General features: G+C 42.8%; 3 protein-coding genes across 3 annotated transcripts; all 3 read left to right on the top strand.

Annotated features, from left to right (window-relative positions):
- Window positions 1-673: 673 nt before the first annotated feature.
- On the top strand, window positions 674-7529 carry evc (EvC ciliary complex subunit 1). The gene is made up of 20 exons (XM_083971464.1): window positions 674-1064; window positions 1195-1308; window positions 1499-1588; window positions 1780-2003; window positions 2115-2199; window positions 2328-2426; window positions 2587-2715; window positions 2796-2957; window positions 3062-3278; window positions 4044-4192; window positions 4443-4541; window positions 4635-4847; window positions 5063-5172; window positions 5345-5546; window positions 5692-5910; window positions 6043-6178; window positions 6671-6773; window positions 6869-6995; window positions 7077-7173; window positions 7265-7529. The coding sequence occupies exons 1-20, from the start codon at window positions 879-881 to the stop codon at window positions 7411-7413; spliced, it is 2910 nt and encodes a 969-aa protein (XP_083827590.1). The 5' UTR covers window positions 674-878; the 3' UTR covers window positions 7414-7529.
- Window positions 7530-9698: 2169 nt separating this feature from the next.
- LOC310985838 (major intrinsically disordered Notch2-binding receptor 1-like) lies at window positions 9699-12732 on the top strand (the record flags this gene model as incomplete). Its single annotated transcript, XM_083971499.1, has 3 exons — window positions 9699-11693; window positions 12092-12307; window positions 12538-12732. The coding sequence occupies 3 exons, from the start codon at window positions 9699-9701 to the stop codon at window positions 12730-12732; spliced, it is 2406 nt and encodes an 801-aa protein (XP_083827625.1).
- Window positions 12733-17293: 4561 nt separating this feature from the next.
- On the top strand, window positions 17294-22663 carry LOC310985932 (rac GTPase-activating protein 1-like; the record flags this gene model as incomplete). The annotated part of the gene is made up of 16 exons (XM_083971612.1): window positions 17294-17378; window positions 17902-18104; window positions 18273-18421; window positions 18954-19023; window positions 19149-19202; window positions 19402-19479; window positions 19610-19727; window positions 19896-20044; window positions 20142-20306; window positions 20392-20487; window positions 20660-20858; window positions 21027-21132; window positions 21267-21399; window positions 21519-21627; window positions 21803-21911; window positions 22588-22663. The coding sequence occupies 16 exons, from the start codon at window positions 17294-17296 to the stop codon at window positions 22661-22663; spliced, it is 1899 nt and encodes a 632-aa protein (XP_083827738.1).
- Between the last annotated feature and the right edge of the window lie 243 nt (window positions 22664-22906).

The raw sequence follows: 22906 nt of genomic DNA, 5'->3' as shown, positions 1-22906 counted from the left end.
TCGTTGCGATAAAGTGTACATAAAGCATCAGTGAGTTGGTGTGCCGCTCCTGCCGAGGAGAGCCGCTAGCTAACTGGCTGCATTTTGTCTGGATGTAGTTAAAATCCACCGCGGTGAAAACATTTCCCCAGCCGTTACTTCAGAAACATCAACCACAGCGGCGTCTCTGTCGAACAACAACATCTTATTAGTGAGTTAATATCTCAAGATAATTTACGGACGTCGTTTCAAAGACTTATCCACGAACGGGAGATGAATAATCACGTCGGAAAACTCGGTAAACATTTCCAAAACTTTGCAGGGACGGGGCTCCTCCTCGGTGAACGTTAAGATCAACGACGTGCGGCCTACTTCCGTTCGTAGCTTTCAAATTAAAAGTCTGTAGGCGAGCAGGAATGGTATGCGGTTTTTTAAAATAATTATACATATGCTAAGAAAGTGCCTTTCTGACATAAATTGCTACATGTATTTGTGTCAATGTTGTTACTGAAGGAAATCCACAAAATATTCTACTACGGATTATTGTTGTGATTTATTTTGAAGGGCACTGCCTGTATTTCCGCCCTAATAGCCGTTAGCTCGCTCCTCTTGTTAAATCACTGCCCACCAGTTTTTCTTTAGGAAAAACTTTTTTCCTCTCTCGTTTTTTCCATCAAGAGGTTTATTTTTTCAAGCTGTAGTTTAGTCATGTTAAAATGTAAAACAAATTACAAAGAAAAAAACATCAAAATAACTTATAATACAAGGAGCTAAGTTGCTGTCTTCTTTTGAAATGAGGTGACCGTTAAGATAAGTTTGATGTCGACTCTCCTCCTGCAAAAAGGCTAACTAACACATGTCCAGTTTTCCTACAAGTTTGGTGAGTTTGTTGTTGTGAGATGGCAGGGCAGCAGGAACAGATGCCGCCGGAGTGCGATGTAGATGTTCCGGTAATTTTCGCCGAGTCGTTGTACGTGTATAAGGAGCTGTTGACGGTGGCCACGGTGTGTGGAGGGCTGTCGGGACTGTTGGCCGCTGCCCTCCTCTATGTCTACTGCCTGAAGCCTCTGCTGTTGACGAGACAAGTAAGTTAAGCAAATGCAACACACAGCTCTCATCTCATCCCATCCACTTAAAGTCTCTGTCTTTATGCCTTATTATGAGTCTATTATGTTCCATCTTTGACTTCTCATCCCCCTCGTATTATCCCATTAGGGTTACAATGCAAGGAGGCTGCTTGAACCTGATGACGGGGAGTTAGACAACAACCAAAGTGACTGTGTCAGCAACAGCAGAAAGGAGGCTGCAAGTGGTACCATTAATGAAAAAGTAGGCTATGTGAACTTTGTTGTAGCTGCCTTTAGTACCCCCAGATGGATCAGATCTGCTCTGGTGAAATGATGGTGAAGTGATGCTATAAGTGCTTGGAAATGACACACAAGTGACTGTTGTATACATTTGTTTTTGTACTAATTGATTTCCCCACTAACCATTTTAATCGTGTTTGCTCATTGACCAGGAGAAGAAGCAGCAGCCACCCATTAACAGTGATGTGGCTGCATTTGCATCCAGAGCAAAGGTGGTTTATCCCATCAACCAGAAATACAGAGTAAGCTCATGCATACATAATGGAATAATGTGTTAATTTGTTTGAACTTCACAGAGGTGTCTGGTCTATAATGTTATGATGTCATGTCGCAAACTACACAGTGATGAACATAGTATTTGTACAAGTAATTAGAAATACTGTACCCCCTGATAAGACCGTATTAAAAAAAAAGCTTCCCTGCCATTTTTCAGCCTTTAGCAGACGGAGCGTCCAACCCGTCACTACATGAGCACTCCAAGTTGCCAGCGATGCCTAATGAGGAGTCATCCTCCTCCTCAGACGGAGAGTCTCTGAGCCAAGAGCAGGACAACGACGACAGCAGTCAGTTCATCTCCTCCTCTCTGGTCCCTAAGAGCCTGCAGAACCAGAGCTTCACCAGGGTCTCTCACTACCCTCACACATTCACACAAACAGGGTAAGAGACGAGTCAGTGGGGTCTCCGAAAGTTCAGCCACAACCGTAAACCTCAACCAAGTGTGCAGCAAGAGGTTGCTGAAAGTGATTATACTCTTTGTTATCTCTGCAGTTTTGAAGGTAGAATCAGCCTTTACTGTTTGGCCCTGCACGATATACAACAGCACTGCTCTCAGCTTCAGGAGGAAAAATATCTGGTGAGTGTTTGTTTATATTTATTAATAAGTAATAAGGATACGAATTATTACTGATTATTATGTGCTAACACTCAAACACACACTCATATATGTATATTATAAAGTTCTATTTTCTATTTGTGGTATAGATCTTCCTTCAAATGATGAAACTAATCTTCAGTTGCCGATTTCCAAAAGACAAAAGCGATGCCGACTTCTGCAAGGATATTCTTCAACTGCAGGAAAAGGTTAAGTCAAATGGCTCTTTCTGACGAATGGGGTTTAGTATTTATCGTATGCTCTTTGTTGTATAATGAGTTGCTATTTCTCACAGTTAGATTCACTTGATTTACTGTGCACTCAGACACTGACGTATAGGAAAGTAAACGTTGTAATTTGTTATCTTAGGAACTAAATGGGCTTAAGAAACAGTTGCCATCAGGCCAAACAGCAACTGAGAAGAATGACGACGTTCCCTGTACACTGGAGGAGATAGAGAGGACCCAGAAAGATCTCCTCGAACGTGGCCTCCAAATGGTACAAATCAAGAGAAAAAAACTGTTACATACATGTTAATAATATATTAGGGTTATTAGATCACCTTTGTTTCTTCACAGTCCAAAGGTTTCAGCAAACAGGTGGAGGACTTATGTCAGAATCTGCTGAGGAAGACCAGCATTTTCTCTCCAGATGAGGCCCAGGAGGTGAATATGTCTCTCATCCAAACTCTTCTATCAGTGGAGCATCACCTGGTGAACGCACAAGAAGAAGACCTGAAAGTAAGACACACAAGCTGTTGGTTGTTGGTAAACCATTTATTTGACATTTCATCACTTGTGCCTTTATTTGAAACTGGATGGTTGAATTTGTCTCAATCTCCTAGAGAATACAGCAGAAGCTGCTGTGGTGGGAGGAGCTGACTGGGCTCCTTCAGTCCCAACCTGCGCTGCTCAAGCGGGAAGTGTCTCTGAGGCAGAGTTTAATAGCCACAACACTGGAGCAGCTGACGAGCGATGACATCTTGACCTTTAGCCACATGGAAAAGATCCTTTCAGAGGTTCAGGCCACTCTGACTGAAGGCCTCCAGCAGTACACTGAAGGTAATACACCTAAAATAAAGTAAAACAATGGTTTCAGTTTTATCTGAGAAAATCAAACAAAGAACAATCAGGAAAAAAAGATTGATGGCATTTTATAGGTTAAGAAAATTGATTTTAAAAGGGAAAACAGGGAAAAATAATCATTGTGTAACACAGATGCCCACAGGCTGACTGTGGTCTGGAAGTGTGTTAGATTACACTTAACTAGTTTCTGGTGGCAGGTAGCAGTGGACAATGTCTAGCCTACTTTTCAAACTTATATGACGTACTTTCTCAAAATAGACCATTTTCTGGGAATCCTCCTTAGCGCCTTAAATAAGGTCAGGTTCTTTCAGGACACCACTGAATACGCCCATTACTGCATCTCAGACTCTCATGCAACATCTTTCAGACTTACTGCTGTCCTACTGTGTAATCAAAAACACACAAAGGTGTGGCTACTGGCAATGTACTTGTTTGTTGTTTTTTGACAACCGGCTAAACATGGATGAGGCAACTTGTATCTTATGCTATCAATATGTTGCATCCTGGCACACATAGAGAGAGATTGTTAAATTATTTAACTATTTACATCAAAAATACAACTTTTTTAAATTCTGTCCTTTAGAATATGATGTGCCATTGTTTATAAAGTTGTCACTCGTTTTATTCGTTATAAGAACAAGCCATATGAGCTATCATTTGTATAATACTCAATCAGTTAGCTGAGCAGCTATTAATAACAATACAAGACCAGTGGATCTAAATGTTGATCTGATGCTCCAGAGTGCACACGAAAGACCAAGGAGCTGGTGGATGACAGGTGCAGCAAAATGGAGGCCAAGCGGAAGAAGCTTCAGAGGAGCCAGAGCAAGGAAAAGAGCCGCACCCTGGAATCGATACAGACTCACAATGACCTACAGCAGCTCACCAAGGTCAGAGCAGTTTGCTTCCATTAGGTTAATATGTAGAACAAGAATCACATAATAGACAGGCAAAGTAACTGGCTGGAGATCCCTGCAGTTAATTAATTTTTATGCGACACACATAAGACCCTTGTGCTTCATAACTGTCTTTTCTGACTCTTCATTCACTTTTCTAGTCTTAGTTTCACTATTAGTTGTTAGTGTGTAGGTGAAGAATCTAAATGTATCGACATCTGTACTGTCACCACCTTTCCGCCAGGTGTACCAGGAGCTGCTGGTGAAACACAGGCAGCAGATTTCTGATCTGGAGCTGCAGCAGGAGAACAGGGTTGCTGATGCTCTCTGTGACCTTTGGAGGGTGAACAAAAACCTAATACTATAAATAGTATTATGGGAAAGCATGTGCATGTACATAAATCTACAACTCTCACATAAAACCCTGCTTCTTCAGAAATGTCGTGCCTCCTGGGCTAAGAAGCTGGAGGAGCTAGCCAAGGACATCGTTCTGGCCGCAGTCTCTGCCCAATCAAAACTCTCTGCTGAGCGCTGTGAGAAGCTGTGGTCGGATCTGGAGCAGGAGCTGACTGCACAGCTGCAGCAGGCCGAGGGCTCTGTCAAGCTGCAGCTGGACGACATGAGGGCTCAGCTGGATAAAGATGGACAGGTAGACAGACACCATGTGGTTCCTTTTATATCCATTTTGTCTCCTCTAGTGGTGCTTGGCAGCTCAATCTTCTCAGTACTTTACTTTCATCTTTTAACATTGTTTCACGTTGTTTTATGGATAAATCACAAGTCCCTGGGGTATTTACTAAGAGATAGGAGTTTAATTTTTCAAAATGCTTTTCACTGCTTCTAAGTGAGCCTCTTTTTTTGTAGGTGTGGAGTGAGGAGATGGCTCTGGTGCAGGCCTGTCTCAAACATCTGAGTGAACAGCAGACGAAGATCCTCCAAGACATGGTGGCCAGACAGAGCTACTCACTGAACAGGTCAGACAGGAGGGTGTGACCAAATGTGTTTTTACTGCATGTCGATTTCAGGTTGTGAAAGGCGGTCTGGAGTAAATAAAACTATGTTTGCACTAATGTGGGTCAATTCACTTATATCCAAATCCATTTTTACGAGGCACGGTGAAATAATGCAATTTGATCCTGTCCTCAGTCAAGTGGGGAAGCTGATAGAGAAGAAACATGAGCACCTGTTGGTGGCGGTGCAGCGCTGCTTTGTGGTCAGACACTTCTGTCTGCACATGCTGAAGGAGATGAGGCTGTCCAAGCTGAAGGTCCTCTCTCAGACTGATTTCAGAGCCGTGCTAATGGAAGACCCCTGTAAAAGCCAGCCCTGTGTCAGCTCAACTCTCAAGGTAGGAAAAACACATGTAAAGAGCAGTGAGTCTGAGAAATAATGACAGAATCTTTTAATTTTAGTGATAATTTTGAGTTTTCTCAGGCACCCTCAGTAGATATACACGTACACTGAGGATGCTGTGCTGCTGTGACTGATTACAGAACAGCAGTGCCAGCCTGGCAGAGAGGCATCTGGGTCCAGAGAGTCAGTTGGTGGGCCACAGCTTCCAGCAGGAGTTCCTCTCTGAACTGGAGACGGGAATGGAGCTGCTGCAGAGCCACGCACAGCTGGTGCTCGGCAACGCCCTCAGCTACGCCATCCAGCAGCTGATGGAGATCATAGAGTCAGACACCTCTCCAAAATCGGACGATGGCTTGAAGGTATGATATTGGATTAAGGTGTGAGGAGGATTATGAAGAATATCTTATAAATCAAATTGCTATTCTGTGTGTGTGTGTCATTAGTTAGTTTTGTCAAGAAAATTTGAAATTTTCCTCCTTTGTTTTTATCAGCACCACCTGATCGAAGCGGCGTCAGAGAGCGTATATTTGACCAAAGATTCTCTCACCACACTGGTCCGAAGCTACTTCTCCCACCAACGGGACATCGCCAAAAAACTGCACCAGGATCAGTCAAACGTAAACACTGGTGAGATGAGGATCACAGCACATGTGCACATCAGTATCTGTGTCAAGACAGATTCTATATTGGGTGTTAAGTTTCTCCAAATGGAAGTGTTGTGTTTCATTATTGAGTCACGATATAGTTCAATGATTAAACCTTTGTTGTTGTATCCTCTGTGCTTGCTGCTCTGGTATTTCATTTACTTATTAAGGCAGGCTGAATCGAGTGGACAGCAGAGAAATAGAAGACAGTAGCTATGTCAATACATACTGCTTTTCAATACACTATGTAAATACTAACTATCACTGAGTATACTGTTTTACAAGTTAGTATTTGCCTTATTTCTTCTGCGTTCTGCCTGACATGTCATTTATTTTGTGGACTTTATAATGTAAACACTAAAAATCTGCTTTGAATCTTTATGAAATCTGGACTTTGAGACTCAATAACAATTTTGGGTCGACCAAACATTAAATATTACGTGTTAACTTCACTGTTTTGAACTTTTTCCTTCAGAGGTGGAAGAGACTCAGGAGAGCAGCAGTCAGCTGAAGCGAGCCTTGCAGAGAGAGCTGGTGAACTGGGGCAAAAAACCCACCTCTGCTGAGTTTCAACAGAGGTACAACAACTCTGGAAGTGCTGATAACGTTTTGGAAGTGAGGGGGGGGGCGGGAGCACAATTTTGAGTGTTTCTTTCTTTATGTGTGTGCTTAGGGTTGAACTCCACAAAAAGAAGGTGTTAGAGCTGTGTGACGTGGAACAGGAGACGATGTACGAGGAACTGAAGCGGAAGAAAGTGGTCCAAGATCAAACCATGGAAAAGATCAAAATGCAGCTACAGGTTTGTATGGTTATGTTTTTTGGTGTATATTTACACTCCAGCACAGTTATCTTCTGTAAACACTGTTGTTGTGTCCATTAGGAAGCAGAAGAAAACTTCATAACTGAGCTGGCAGACCTGGCCCGGGTTTCCCTCCTCAGTCCAGAACCAGAACCCAGTGGTGAAGAAGACAACGCAGGTGAGCAGCGCTACACTGGAGAATAAAAATCTAGTTTACACTGAATGTCACCGCTCTGTTTCCTGACCTGTGTGACGCTGTATTTCCCCAGGTGATCCGAGTGCCACAATACTGGACCTGCTAGCCCTGAACCCAGCTCTAGATCCAGCCTTGAATCCTTCACTGACTCCAACCATTGTAACTCCGGCAGCAAAATCAAAACCAAAGAAGAAACTAGAGCAAGAGTCTCATCGAAGCTGAAATCTTTTCACATGTTCATACAGCAATGTCCTGTAAAAATTGTATCTTTTTTTTTATACTTGTCGGTCCCACTACTTGTCTGCTGGGACCAATGTTGTTATAACGGTACCTCTAAGTATTTCTAGGAATGTTTTTCTTGAAAGTTACAAAAAATTTAGTAATAATAACAAAGGCAGTCCAATTAAGACCATATTTTTTGTAAATGTGCCATTAAATTATTGAACAGATTCTCTTCTGAGTGCATTTTGCACTTTTTTCTCCTGATACACAGAGCTGCAGTGCTACAGGCCTAAAAGTACCACATTATTTTCCTACATCTAAACCCACATTGCTTTTCATACCACGGCTCATTCACCGCATTGATTCCCATTGACTGCTCAGCACACGGGATGATGGATTTGCTCCTCTGTGAGTTGTCCGATGAATTAGAGATGTCCATCCTGATTGTAGCAGAGTGCTACTACTCAGCGATGTAGCAGAGTGCTACTACTTCTGCTCTAATGGGGTTTTAAGTACAAGCCTTTATGGATGATAATGCAGAGTAATGGTGAAAAGTCTGGGAGGGCTGAAGTCTGGAGGATACTTCAGTGTCTAAGCATCAATCTCACAGGCAGCTCAGCTCACTCTGGACCTCATGGTTTACTGTCAGTTTGTAGATCCAGCAGTGTCAATTAGCAAACATCAATTTTTAATCTGTCCTTTATTCGCATGCTCACCTTGCACACATAACCAATTACTGCCATGGCATCCTGAGAAAATATGCTCCTGGTCCTGCCCCACTCATACACACCGGAGTGTCTTGCCAAGAGTGTATCCCTCCTCGAGTGTTATCTGGTAAAAAAAATGAGGGTGTACTGTTGACTTTGCAAGTGCCGTCGCTGATCTGTGGTGAGGGGAAACCGTTTGGATGTATTTTGAGGTCCCTTAGGGGACTGCAGGGACTTGTGGGAAGATGACCTGATTTCTAATTTTCTCCTCTCCTGCCTGGGCTGTGGGCTATAGTCGCTGCTACCAACAGAGAAGCCCGTCAAAGGACTGTGACAGTATGATGATCATCAGTTTGGATTATGGCCTGGCTTTTGGCTTGAAGTTGGATTTTATTCGTCAGTGTTGATGGACGCAGGGGCGGCTGTGATTCTCCATCAGTAGGTTCAGGTAAGTGGAAATAGTCCTCGGACGGTTCACCTCCGCTGCTGCTGCTGCTGCACCTTCACTAACATGTTTACAACCCAAATTACGTCTGCAACACCGCCATGTCATTGATATTTTGTCATTCACATCCAAAGTGGGACAAGTGATATAAATAGTTGCGCCGAGTTAATTAATATAAAACCTCCTCACTCTCCTGATCTTATCTATAGTTCGTTTTCAACTCGTTTCCGATTACCATAGGACTGAAGTTACAGGAGGAAAGGTTCAGTCTTTTCATCCACACACACACACGTCTCACATTTGCTCAGTAAAGTGCAGAGAAAATGCCCCGGAGCTGTTAATGGAAATGAGTTGGATTAAAAAAATGTCCAGTGAGGTAAAGATGTGCGCAGTGTGACGGCGTCATCAGATCAGATGATCGGTTATTTTAGGGCCAAAAATAAGGTCGCTTTGAAATTTCCCAGTCAGGGGGCTTTTTCCATCCCAGCTGAAAACTAATTACTTTGTCTGTCAACACACTTCCGACCGATTATTTGATTGACATTGAAAGGGCATCGAACCTGAGACACTGTTGATATTGTAACTATATGTGCAACTTGTGATTTATTAAGGAACTACCCTACCCTATTAATTTTAGCCTATATAAAATGCATCCTTTGTATACTGTTATTGCCCTGATGGGCAATATAATAATAGCATTAGCAATGATAGTAGTTATCTTCTATATTTAAATTAAAACAATTAAATAGCACTACATAACTGTATAAAATCATGGTTTGTTAATAGCATCTAATACTACCTTATATTATTATTACACACGATGCTACTTAATGTTTTTCATATATAATCATAACAATGATATTAATATGATTTTTATGATTATGATTATTTTATTTTCATGTCTTTATGTGTTGAAAAAACAGAACACTTTCATTTATACCTGATGTTTCAGATTCACATGCACAGTAACAGATTCAGGGCTTCAGTCATACGTCTTTCTATACTGCCTTGGGTTGATATCTTGTTTTAAAAGCTTTTATTGGTAATGTGTAGAGCATTTCAATTTGCCTTGTTTTTGAGAGGCACAAATAAATTAGTTTTTCTTTGCCTTTTGTTCCCTCAGGTGAGCAGCCATGGCTAACCTGCAGCAGGAATACCCCGGGGTCCTTCTGGGGATCCTGGAGGAACTGGCCAACATGCGACAATGGCTGACGTTCCAGGACCTTTGTCGTATGGTCAGCTCCCGCTTTGACCTGGAGCATCTCGTTGAGCTCAGGAGTTTGCTGTTTGCCGCTGCCAGCCGGGACCCCTGTTTCCCAGCCACTCTCTTCAGAGACCGGGTTTCCACCCGAGGCCAGGGGCTGTCACCCATAGGCGTCGCTGCTGATATTGTAACTATCTTCAATCTTATTCAGATGACGGGTGGGGCTCCTGATGACAGTCAGCCAATGAGAGCCCAGACAGTCCTCCCTGTTGACCAGTCTCCGGGCCCCAGTCTGCCTGGGATCCACCAGCTGCACATCCCTGGCCCAGAAAGAGCACGCACCTACTCTGATTCCAGCGTTCGGCCGATCGACCAACATTTGCTGTTTCCTAGACCTAATTACTCGGCCCGCAAGCGAGCAAGTCTTCCGCCTGATCCGATTTCACTTGTTTCCTCCCCTCCAATCAGGGCAAGGGCTGTGTCTTTTGACTTGCCTCACACAACGCTCTTGTACCCTAGTGGTCAAATCTCCAGCGAGGTCATGAAGAATATCTATCTGCCTCTGGAAACGGACAGTGAGTCGAGTGGAGATTCTGCACCCGTGGAGGTGTTTGAACCCGAACAGGCGTCTGTCGACCAGAAGAGAAACATCTTTCGGAAGGATTTCCATAACCAGCCGCCTCTAATACCGCAGGTGACCATCAGCAGTGAGTCTCCTAGTCCTAAAGGGCCGAAAAGCTTTGACAATCATAGCTTTGAAAGTATCCAGAATCCTTACCCATCGCCAACAACAATCCACCAATCACCAGAGCACCGGGCTAAACATGAAAGTCTTGATGACCTGCAGGACTCAACTTATTTCGGACCTGGGTCAGCCCCAGATTGGTCTCCTCGACACCTCAAGCCCCCCAAGGCTCAGAGAACCATCTGGGGCAACAAGAGTCACAGTCTAGAAGACCGTATAGGTGTGGGCAGCATTGGGATGGGACTGGAATCGCAAGGGGGGCTGCTCCCGAGACGATCGACCCCTGCTATCAGCAAACTGGGGTCCTCAGGAGGCGAGAGCGGGGATAGTGGTTTGCCAAGTGGATTTGATGCAGTCAAGGCTCAGGGAACCCAGACAGATCCACCGGACACCCGGCGCCTCCGTAGCCTGGTCCACGCAGACCGCCTCTCCTTCATGACCTCGTTGGACGATCCTGAGTTTGCTGAGGATGACATTAGTGCCATCTTTCGTTTCTTAGATGACATAAGTATGTGTGGATCCACGGGAGTTCTGCACCCCAGTGACGGGACAGCGGCCATCAACCAGGACACCCCCGAGGCCAGACGCGGCCGCCTCGGTCAACTCCAGAGGCTTTTCCACTCTTTGGAAAGCAGTGACGACGGGCTGAAGGCCAGCGTCTGTAAACTGCTGCTACGTATGAGCCAGATAGAAAGACAACTGGAGTCACTGAATGATGTAAAGTCTGAGATTTCCCAAGTGCTCTCCGCTCTGCAGCGACTGGATGAAAAGATCCAGCAGCCGGTCACCGGTGGACAAGGCGGCAGCGGGAGATGGCTGGAGCCACTCAGCGGCGTCTCCTCCTTCATGAGCCACCCCATAACTCCCTCTGACACATCAGACCCTCAGCCTCTGTCTGCATCCGGGCACCTGTTTCCAGGGACCAGCACCAGTAGTTTGGACTGGAGCCGGTGGAACACTCCTCTGGACCAAACGGAGAGCAGCAAAGCTCCGACTGATTCCAAGGGGAAGAAAGAGGGGAAAAAGGATGCATCGACCAGACGCACCTCCAAAACGCAGACTGAAGACAAAAGTGTCTCTGATTTGAAACAGCATAGTGTTTCTACCTCTGCAAGAGACTGGACAGTGTCATTCTCGAAAAATAAAGAAAGCAAAGGCTCACATGGAAAATCTGCACAGGTAGAGAAATAAATGTTACATGACAGATGAAGTCCCAGCTACTGTGTGTATCCGTTCATAGAACAAGTTAATCTGTAATCCTGTATGTTGCATTGTGTATGTATTCATGCTTTGCAACCACAAACCATGTCTGACCTGTAGCCAGTAAAATTTGTTCTGCTGGGAAGATCCATGTGATCATGTGATCGCTGTGATAAAAACAAACTATCGCTTTAATTTTTTGCAGTAAAATCTGATTAATCATGCAGAGGAAAATACGAAACCATTCAAACCCAAATGTTTGGTGTTGCTAATTAGTTAAATTAAAATTTTAACTTCTCTCACATCTTTGTGAAGATAAAGTTTGGTGTTGTTTGTACATAAATAGTATTTCAAAAAATCTGTTTGGCTCCTTCCAGGCAGATCCGTCAGGCAGCACAGCTAACCTACTCTCCCAAAAATCCACCAACCTGGTGGACCAAGTGTTTAACTCATCGCTGTTCCGCCACAAAGACAGCAGCCTGACAGGTGGGCTAACCTCTGGGAAGATCATGGACATCAGATCTGAAGGGAGGGGAAGACCCATCTGGACTGTAGACGACAAAGAAGCACGAATCTCCCCTCTGGACTTACAGGTAAGAATAGTTAAAACATGAGAAAAGATATTTATTTTATCTCTGGGGGATAGCAGGCCTAACATGCATGCATTATGCAGAGAAAGCAGAGCTAGTAGCTTCACAAATGAGATATCTTAGAAAAGAGTTCATGATATTTTAATAGCCTAGATAACAATTTGTATTCAGGTCATACTGTACGCATCCCATATGTATCTGCTCTGAAACTCTGTAAATGACATGTTCCTCAGGGCCAAGAGTCTCTTAACCCCAACAATATGGAGTTCTGGATGGACGACATCTACACTCCAGGCTACGATGCTCTGCTCAGGCGTAAAGAGGCCGACCTGCGCCGGGCCAAGATCTGCAAGCTGGTTGCACTCATTGCCACAGCAGTGACTATCATTCTCATCATTGTCATCCCTATTTGCACAGTGGGCTCATGAAGACCCTCACAGACAAGACAGACAGCCCACACTGATGCCTCTTTCCATTTTATTTCATTCATTTACGCACTTTCAGCAGCAATGTGCTGTACCCTGGAACTTTCACACCGTATACTCTCAGAGATTGTAGATGAGAGAGTGTGACACAAGGACCCTGCAGCTGGTTGGATGAGAGATCAGTTAACATACAGCGCCTCCTCCTCGCACTTCTGCATGCAGCACCATTATCCATGACTCCAGAAAAACAAGAGGAACTGTAGCTTACTTTGAAATCACACTGAGTCCATTTGTCATGCAGTTACAACAAATTGTAAGATACCCCACCCCCCGACCCAATCACCATTGCCAAACTTTTTTTCTTCCACTATTTATAGTTATTTATTTCATGATTTATGTTGTTAATCATTTCAGGTGGCTGGAAAAGGATGTAATTACCGAATAATTTAAATAAGTCTACAAAGAGAGCATTTATTGAAACTACTAGTACTGAGCCAATGCAAAAGTGTCAATTTATTTATTTTTCATTTTGTCTGTCTGCTCTTCTCTGAGAAACAACACTGTTACAAATGTGTTGTGAATCAGCTTCAGCCTTGAGCACTGCCTGACTCTTTTTTGCTGTTTCTCTCGAGAACACTACAGGGCTTATTTCACTTCTGTGTAAAATAATAGGTTATTATCAGTACATAAGTCTTTTACATCTACACTTTATAAATAGTAATGGATTCTGCCAACAGGAGCGGTTTCATTCTCTTTTAGTTTGAAGGTTCTTGTATTTTACTTTAAGCAACAAGATATATTGCTCAAGCTGAAATCAATAAAAACAATATTTTTATAGAGTTCCCACCCATTTTTCAAACTTGAAAATATGAGCTGTCTACTCCACTCGTCGTGGGTGTGTTTGCAGTTGCGGGGCAGAGTGTTTACCGGGTGTACGGTTTCTAGAAATGGAAGATAAAACTGTTGATGTTGTTGATGATATTTTGGCCCTGGAGCAGTGAAGGAAAGAGGAAGCCTTTTCCAGTAAACACTCTTTAAGTGGGAGATTCTACTCGTAATTCAATTGATGGGATGTTGGGAGTGCACCTCCGCACATTATCTTTTCACTGTACTCACTTGGCCAGAGCTTTTCCATATACCTGCAGACTCACTTAGCACTAACACATCCATCTGGCGGCCTCTCACAGATGATGAAAGTAGTTTTGCCAGTGGTGTCACATTCCATTTTGTAAAAACATCCTGTTAACTCAGGAGACATTTTATTGAAAATGACATTTGGTGCCAGTCTGTATACAATCCAAAGGGGGTTGACACGAAATATGTATGCCTGCAAAACACAACGAAATCCAACATAGTGCCTCCACAACTACTACTACCTTTGTAAAGCTTGAAAAGTTTGATTTTTTTTGTTGAGGGGTTCATCAAACTCTGAAGGTGAAGCTCTAAGCCTCAAAATGAACAACAAAACAAAAAGGTAACATTTTAAGCTTCACAATATGAATGTTTCTAGCTGGGATAATATATTGGATTGCATTACTTTTTCTTTTTTTAGGTGTTCATGTTATTGTGTCCACTTGCTCCACATGGATGACTTTCTTCCTGTTCAATAGATAAGCACTTTTCTGCGCTGATGATGTAAACTGCATCAAAATGCTTGTTTTTTTTTGTTTTTTTTGTCAGACCTTTAGATTTTTGCTTGGCTTCGTGTACAAGATAATCACAGGATGTACAGAGGGCGTGATCTGCTTCAATCCATCCTCCTAAGTAGATGTATATCTGCCAACTGTTCCCCCAAGAGGCTGTTTGTGGATCCATTACCTTTCCAGTGGTGCCACTGACTAACCCTGTAGTCAGCACAATCCGCAGGTGCTTCCTCTGAAATGTCTGTGCATGAGAGAGCCTCTTTAATACTTTTTTCATTCCTGAAATTCGGACCCTGTTGTTGTTGTTGCTGTTGCAATATCCATGCACCTCTTAGACAAACAACTGAAGATCTGTGAACTCATTATTCAGGTTACCACTGCAAGTAAATGGAAGAAAGACGTGCAGGTATTACAGGACTGGTTACGTGCTCAACACTTAATGATTATGAGATATGATTTATGATTGTGAGGGTGATTTATGTTGCCTGTCTGAATAAACTTGACAAGTCATAATGTGCCTTTTACAGTATGTTGTCTGATTGGATAAATACCAAACTAAGACCTATAATTGGTACTTATACCTGCACTTAAAACAGGGAATGAAAAAAGCTCTCTGGAAAAGTAGCTGCCCTCTTTAGCAAATGTAGTTGTTCCCATTTTTCTCTTGCTGAAGTGCTTGGTTTATTATGCTTGCAGATAGTAACAACAGTCCACTCAGTTTTAGTGAGGGCAAAGAGGCAGTCTGGATTCTGGCAGTTAAATGATCTGTGACTGGAGGAAATGTACACACATAGATGAATAATTGAAAAAGACAGAGAGCGCATATTGACTGACAGATCCTATTATCTCAAATCAACACTAATGGGCCTGCCATATTCAAAGGACACGCACACACATACACAATGTTAAGGGAGCAAATGTAATGCTAAATCATACAGGCATGCATAGTTTTAATCTACTGTTGAGTTGTTAACAAAATCCAAAGTGCTATGGACACATAAAAGTAAATAGTTTGCAATTGATTTAGTATGTGTGTGTGTGTGTGTGTTACCCTCATTGAATGTTGCACAGTGGAGCTGCTGCTGCACCCAGATATGCCATCTGTGGCTGATTAATGATGCTGTTGCTGCGTGCATCCCATGTGCCAGGCCCACAACAACAGGACACAGTTGCTGACCGTTTCACAGGATTTTATTATTTCTCACAGACTGAACTGTTGTGCTGGTATGAAGAAGAGCAGGAGGTACAAACACTGGGCTGACTCACCTCCAGCAAAACTGTCTTTTTATTTCTTGTGTGAAAATCAGCTTCTATTTTACTAATGGGGTTACTGGGTGCAGTAGTTTTTAGGTTAGGGGCACATACTTACTCTCATGTCAGAAAAATGCCCAAACAGTCTTCAGACACAGCCTGAACTGACTCAGATTCCTCTTTAAAACATTACGTTATCTTTCCAGACCAGTACATACACTTCTCTATCAATACGCTACTCTATATTGCTCAATCAATAACCTACATAAAAATGTATAGATTTTACATGATCTTCCAAATGTATGCAAGATCATGTAAAAATCTATACATATTTCTTTAATTGACCTACTTATTGATTTAGTAATACATTATTTTTTTAAATTCTGTTCTGTTCATATTGTACAATGAAACTTGAGCAGGTGTCTATGATATGCGTTAATATGTTTATTTGAAAACAGGGACAGTGCATATTACAGTAATAACATTGCTGTAAATGCGCCAGAATTAGCCAAGAGGCTATTTTTCATCTGTAGTGCCTAGACAGATGTTAAAAAGTCACCCTAAAAACAGAATATGAATATGAGAAATAAGATTAAAATTACATAGCCTAGTTATTAGCCAAGGCAATCTACAAAACATGCACAGCAATTAACAACATGACAAAATATGATGTGATGTTATGTTGTTATGTTATGTTATGTTATGTTATCATATCATATCATATCATATCATATTATATTATATTATATAACGCAGGACTTCCTAGTAGTCTGCTCTGGGCTGAAACCATAGAATGTAAAAAGAAGGAAAGGAAGGACTGAAACAGGAGACACCTCCAGTCCCCCAGTGAGCCTCTCAGTAGCTGCAGTTACAGCTCAGGATGCGCAGGGGGCGATAGAGCTTCCGGTTTCCCGTCTCATCGCACAGCGAGGAAGAAAACCGGCGCTGATTTTGAACTTTTGAAGAATGTGCAAACTTTATCGGGCAGGTGTGGTTCAGCGGCCGCTGCTCTCGCTGGAGTGGGAATAAACCACCGAAACTACTGCTTTTTAACACCGGGCGGTGGTGTAGTAGTGGATCATCGTAACATCCGCGCTTTCCCCCTGGACAGACACGTATCGTCGCGCTAAGTGTAAGTGTTTGTGTGTTTGTTTTTGTAACGAAGTGAAGCGAGGTCTTGTCAGCTGCATAACTTACCTCGCGTGCCAGAAAGCGTCGTCACGGACGTAGAGACGTTAAGACATTAAAGTCAGTTTTAACATAATGAGGATAACCTCTGCCTTAAAACATACGTGACATTTTGTCGGTATGAGCCTGTATTTACGACTTTATAATCACTGTTTGAACGCCAAACCCACTCACAGGAAGTGTAGGTAGCTTCACTGCTCCTTCAGTGCTAACCCCAGTGTAAAAGAAAAGCCATCAAAGTAACAAAGAGTAGCATTAACATTATCATGCATTTGTCCTCTTTTACTACTGCTACTACTGCTTCTTTGTAGCTACGAGAAGCTGCCTTCATCAGCTCTTGTTTACCATTTCCATGTGTTCTCATATTCCGTGTTGTAAACTGTTTTCTTGTCTGTGCACACAACATCTAAAGACGTGCTATACGAGTAAAATTGCCTTGCCTACTTACTGGCTTTATCTAACCCAGCTGACAGAAAGACAGGATGGAGTCGCCTGTGCTGAACCTGTACAACCAGTTCCAGAGTCTGGGAGCCCAGGTGGAGGGTCTGAATGAAAGCATTGAACCACGTAAGTTATTTCCTCACAGGGCTTTGGCATTTGCCACCTCTCTGCTCAGAACCAGTCTGTGAAACAACAACAATGGAGTTTAAGTGCTCATGCTGTTAAATTAGCCTGCTGTGGATGAGCTAGATGCGTCTTTTTTTTCTTTTATTTTTTCTTTTTAATACCGTTTCAATGAATTATTAACCACAGGCATGAATGCAGAGGTAGTGCGGAGTATAAAGCCTCTGTTTTAGAGAGTAAAACCTGACAGGGCCTGAGTGCAGTAAACATTTCCATGTCAATAGTCCAGATAATTGAATTCATTTCCATTTTACCTAGCAGGAAGGCACAGTTACTCATTTGCCCGCTTTACAGCAGAGCACTTTGTTTCCACTCTGATGGTAATTTGCATCATTACTGTAAAGAAAGCATTTTTGGAGATCTGATACACAGCGACAGGCTGCAAAGGTAAAAGAGCATAATGGTGTCGAGCAGCAGCAATATAACTAACTAACTTTTTAAAATCTTACATTGTTTTTAAACTCAGAGTTCCTCCAGATGGCACAGAACTTTGAGGAGTGCCGTAGGAAGTGGCTGCGGGCAGACGAGGAGCTGGTTTCATGTAAAGAGACGCTGACTAAGGCTGAGACCGAGACGGCAGCCCTGGAGGTCAAACTGAAGCACGCTCGCAACCAGGTGGATGTGGAGATCCGCCGGCGTCAGAAGGCTGAGACGGTCTATGAGAAGCTGGTTAGTGTAGCAGTGTTTATGGGTTACATGGGCCTCTTATTATTTTTTATTTTTTACATCATCACAGACACTGTTTTTTGTAAGACTCCCCTTGTGGATCATTTTGTAAACTTAATGTAACTTTTGGTTGATTTCTTTTCTGTCCATTTGTGTGTGTGTGTGTAACAGGAACGACAGGTACAGCTGATCCGGGAGCTGCTCATTTCAGAGAACAACAGTGTCCATCTGAGTGAGGAGCAGCGCTCTGCCTTGGCCTTCCTCAGTGCCCACTCCCAGGCAGCACAGGCGGCCAACGGCAACCTCAACTCTAGCAGAAAGTGAGAAACCTCCTAATTGTGGTTCAGAAAAAGCTGGAGGTGCACCCAGGGCTCCAGACTAACGTTATTTACTAGGAGCACAGTGGCCCCTAATTTAAAATCTTAGGCGCGCAAGCAAAAACTTTAGGGGCACACACCTTAAATTGCACATGCTCAATTAGATGAAAGATTTACTTGGACTGCCTCAAGTTTTAGGCGCAAAATGCCCCCCCCTCAGTGGCAGTCTGGAGCCCTGGCATCATTTTGTTTTTGGGGGTATTCATCTAGCTGGGATACTTCAGATTTCCTCGACTTCTAAGTATAATCTGTACTTGGTTTTGGATTAGAACACACTTCCTTTACCTAGTTAATACACTGTTTGTGTACTGTGTGGTAGAGGCACAGCATACATACTAAACACTTTAGAGAATAGTGAGGTATTTTTTCATCTATTATAGCTTTTGTATCTCACCATTGTGTAGTTTCTCAACTAGCCATGGACACAAAAAGGGCTTCAGACAAATATTAAGGATGATTTTTATCTATTTTACAGGTTGACCACCATCGATGAATCGGCTTCGTTGCTGTCAGACATCAGCTTTGACCAAACAGACGACTCTGTGGTATACTGACCTGTTTTATTATTCTTATTAGGTGTATCTCTGATTTGAGGATTTATTAGTGATAATAACAGAGAACGCCATCCATGACTTTTTTCAGTACTATCATCTTTCTCTCACTTTTGTAGGACTGGGACTCTTCTGTGATGAGGACTGTGAGACTGCGAAAACGGCAGAAACGAGTGAGTGATCCCTATCTCCAGATTTCTTGAACACGCCTTAACGATATGTTACATAGTCTGTTCCAGATTTGGAGTAATGGTAGTTTTAGGTTACACTCATGTTTTATATTCACCATCACAACTTTGTCTTAACTATTTCTTGAATCGTTTTTATTATGCACGAGAAAGTGTTCCTAAAGGTTACCTTTTTAATCCACAGCGTTCATCCAGAAAACTCTCTGAGGTTCCTCCACAGGCCATGAAGAAACCTCGCTCCACTGGACGCACATCTGACAGGGTAATGCTGACCTCTGCAGCTTCATGTACTATATAGCACAAACATCTCAATCAATATTGAAATCATTGAGAGAGGGTTTCTCTGAACCAATGTAAATTTACATCAGTTTATGCCTCTTTATATGATGCAGATGAACGAGTCCATCGTGACCAAAACCACCATCACTGTGCCTGTGAATGGCGGGACTGTCGAGGCCGTCTCCACCATTGAAACCGTGCCTTACTGGACACGCGGCAGAAAGAGGAGCGGTAAGAAAAAACAAACAAACTTGTAACTTGTTCATGGGACCAAACAACAAAAAATAAATGTATACGTATATATTTCTGACTATAAAACAAAACAATGTGTGGATAAACTTCAGGTGTTATTTTGCATTTTGAGATTTGACTGATGTGTATGTGTTATGTGTGATACAGTTGCTGCAGGGTGGGGCGATACCACTACTACGGACCAATCTGAGTCGGCCAGCGAGGCTCCCAGCACACCAGTGTCAAACTTCCCAGCCCAGATGCGAACCCCCAGAGCCAATGTGGGAGGAAAGAAGCACCACTTCATCCCCAAAACAGTAAGACTGCTTACTCAGTCTGTACTTGTGCAAGTGGTTATTGATTTAGCTGAGGTGTAGTCTTCTCACCTCGGGCTGTATTCCCTCTGTCAATTAGGTGATCAAGTCTGAATTCTGCGCTCCTTGTGGAAGAAGAACCAAGTTTGGGAAGATGTACCTTCGCTGCCAGGACTGCAGGGTCGTGACCCACCCAGAGTGTCGGGAGCGCTGTCCCCTGCCCTGCAATCCCACAGCTGTCGGCACGCCCATGAAAAACACAGATGTAAATTTCTCTCACGTCTTTATGACACATTCTCATCACATAATTTTCTATTAACCTTCATAAAAACGATGTGTTTTGTGTGTAGGCCACCCTGGCTGACTATGCTCCAGCCACTGCCCCAATGATCCCGGTTTTGGTTATCTACTGCATTAAGGAGATTGAACACAGAGGCCTGCGCGAGGTAGGACAAAACTTTATCAAAGTCACCTTCGCAGTAATGCTCTGATCCTTTCCCTTGAGCAATTACAATCGATAATTCCCTCCTCTAAGTAGTTATCTCATTCAGTGGTAATACAGTATCACAGGCAGCCGGTAATGAGACTTGGTTTCTTTAATCTTTCTCCTTGCGGCAGGTTGGCCTGTACAGACTCTCTGGTGCTGAGCGCGTGGTGAAAGAGCTGAAGGAGAAACTGATTAGAGGGAAGACTCTACCTCCACTTAGCAAAGTGGAAGACATCAACGTCATTACCGGAGTCCTCAAAGACTTCCTCAGAAACCTCCCCGAACCGCTGCTCACCTTCCACCTCAACAAAGCCTTCATGGAAGCGGCTGGTGAGTGTGAGACTTGCAGAACAACCTCCAGGGGATTTCTGTGTTTGCATGTTCTTCATCTGTTTTAGAGTCTTTGTATCATTCCTCTTTTAATTATTTTTCTACTGAGTGATATAATGGAACAGACATACACAGGCATATTAACACTGGTGTTTTATGTTTTTGTAGAAATCCGGGATGAAGACAACAGTCTGGCCATGATTTACCAGACCATTGGTGAGCTGCCTCACCCCAACCGAGACACTCTGGCCTGCCTGATGATTCATCTGCAAAAGTAATTCTCATTACATTTCAGAAAGGCTTTTGTTTATCCTGTGTTTACACCAGAATACAGGATGTTGAAACCTGCAACGCGGGTCAGCTTAATCAAAGACTGCAATTTCATTTCCTGCTCCTTTCTTTCTCCAGGGTGTCTCAGAGTGTAGATACTAAAATGGATGTGCACAACCTGGCCAGGGTCTTTGGCCCAACGCTCGTGGGTCACGCTGTCCCAGACCCAGACCCTATGACCATCCTGCACGACACAAACAGACAACCAAGGGTAAAGAGAATGAGAATAAAAAATAAATATGATGAATGAAAACATTACATTTAGAGCCTGTAGTCCAGTGTTTCTAAATCAGCACTTTCTGATGAAGATCATGTTTGTTCTGTCTCCAGGTCGTAGAGCGCCTGTTCAGTATTCCCGGTAGATACTGGAGCCAGTTTGCCCATCCAGATAATGTAGGCATGGACAATGATCTTCAGTTTGGTACTCCAGACCGCAAAGGTAAATCATAAAAGCTATAAACATGATGAAAGCACTTCCGAAAATTAATAGAATAAAAAAACATAAGACATAAGACATTTAAACCAGTTTTTAAAAATTGGAGCTTCTGTATACAGCTTCTTTGATTTATAAATGACATAATTGGTTGAATTGGTCTTTTAATTTTTTTTTGCAGTGAGCATATTGGGACCAGTGACCACTCCAGAGCACCAGATGATGAATAAGACACCTTCTTCCAGCTCGCTGTCCCAACGCATGATGCACACCCTCTCCAGCACCACCCTGTAAGCTCACTCTCACACTCTTCTTTACTTATCAAGCTGAAGAAGAGCAGATCAACATTCTTCATAAGCATAAGCTGAATTGGTCATGTTATCAAACAGTAATGTGCTGTTTTCACAGCAAAAGTGGCGTTCAAGGCCCTGCAGCACACCTGCACAGGGAGTTATTAACACTTATTCCAGCTGATTGCCCTCTGCTCAGGATGAAATTTAAGTTTTAAATCCAGACACACTGTAATTTAACCTGCCTACCTTTACCGCAGCAAGAAAACTCACAGGAGAGAGGGAAAAGGCAGTGAAGCACAGACTAAATCTGATCTAATCAGGCTGAGAACACCTGTGTGTGTTAGTGTGCCATAAAGTTATTAATGTAAAGGCCACTATTTTGTAACCCTTTATGTTGAGATGTTTGATGTTGAGTTAATTTCCAAAAGTAAGATGTTGATGCACATAATGAGGCCTGCAGACACTCAGCTTAGCGTAGGCATTTTCAAAATTGAGCTAGTGTTTCCTATTTATGCCTTTTAAGCCTTGAACTCAAAGCAAATGCAGCTGCCTTGCGTATGAAGACTGCATTCCTGTGATTTTTCTTCTAAACACCCCTCCTTGTACTTGTTATTGTGTTTGTTAAGTTTACAATCATAAAGCTTAAATTGTTTCTTTCTGCCTCCATCCTTAGATTTGGGAGCAAGAGCAAAGCAACAGCCGCCTCTAACCGCCAGGGCAACTTCTTCGCTTCCCCACAGCTGAAGTAATGAAGAACATAAAACACTCGCTCTGTTCTACTCTTGGGTTAGTTACTGCAGTAACTGCATATACATTCACACAATCATGTGGGTAAACTACTGTGCAATTTTAGCATGTAATAATAGTTTGACTTTTTTCCTCTTTATTTTTCTAATAACCAAGACTTTTCTATCCAGATTTGTATTCTTTGAAAAGATTTCTGCACGTGAGTGTTTAAGTTTGTTTTATATCTTTTGATTGCTAATGATTTT

The sequence above is a fragment of the Trachurus trachurus genome (genome assembly GCF_905171665.1).
Source record: "Trachurus trachurus genome assembly, chromosome: 5".
NCBI classification, from domain to species: domain Eukaryota; kingdom Metazoa; phylum Chordata; class Actinopteri; order Carangiformes; family Carangidae; genus Trachurus; species Trachurus trachurus.
The sequence above is the reverse complement of the archived record's forward strand: the minus strand, read 5'-3'. Positions and strand labels throughout refer to the sequence as shown.

Coding starts and splice junctions, on each gene's coding strand:
- evc (XM_083971464.1), top strand. CDS start 879: ATGGCAGGGCAGCAGGAACAGATGCCGCCGGAGTGCGATGTAGATGTT. Junction 1,309..1,498: donor GTGGTACCATTAATGAAAAA/GTAGGCTATGTG, acceptor CTCATTGACCAG/GAGAAGAAGCAGCAGCCACC. Junction 2,200..2,327: donor TTCAGGAGGAAAAATATCTG/GTGAGTGTTTGT, acceptor TTTGTGGTATAG/ATCTTCCTTCAAATGATGAA.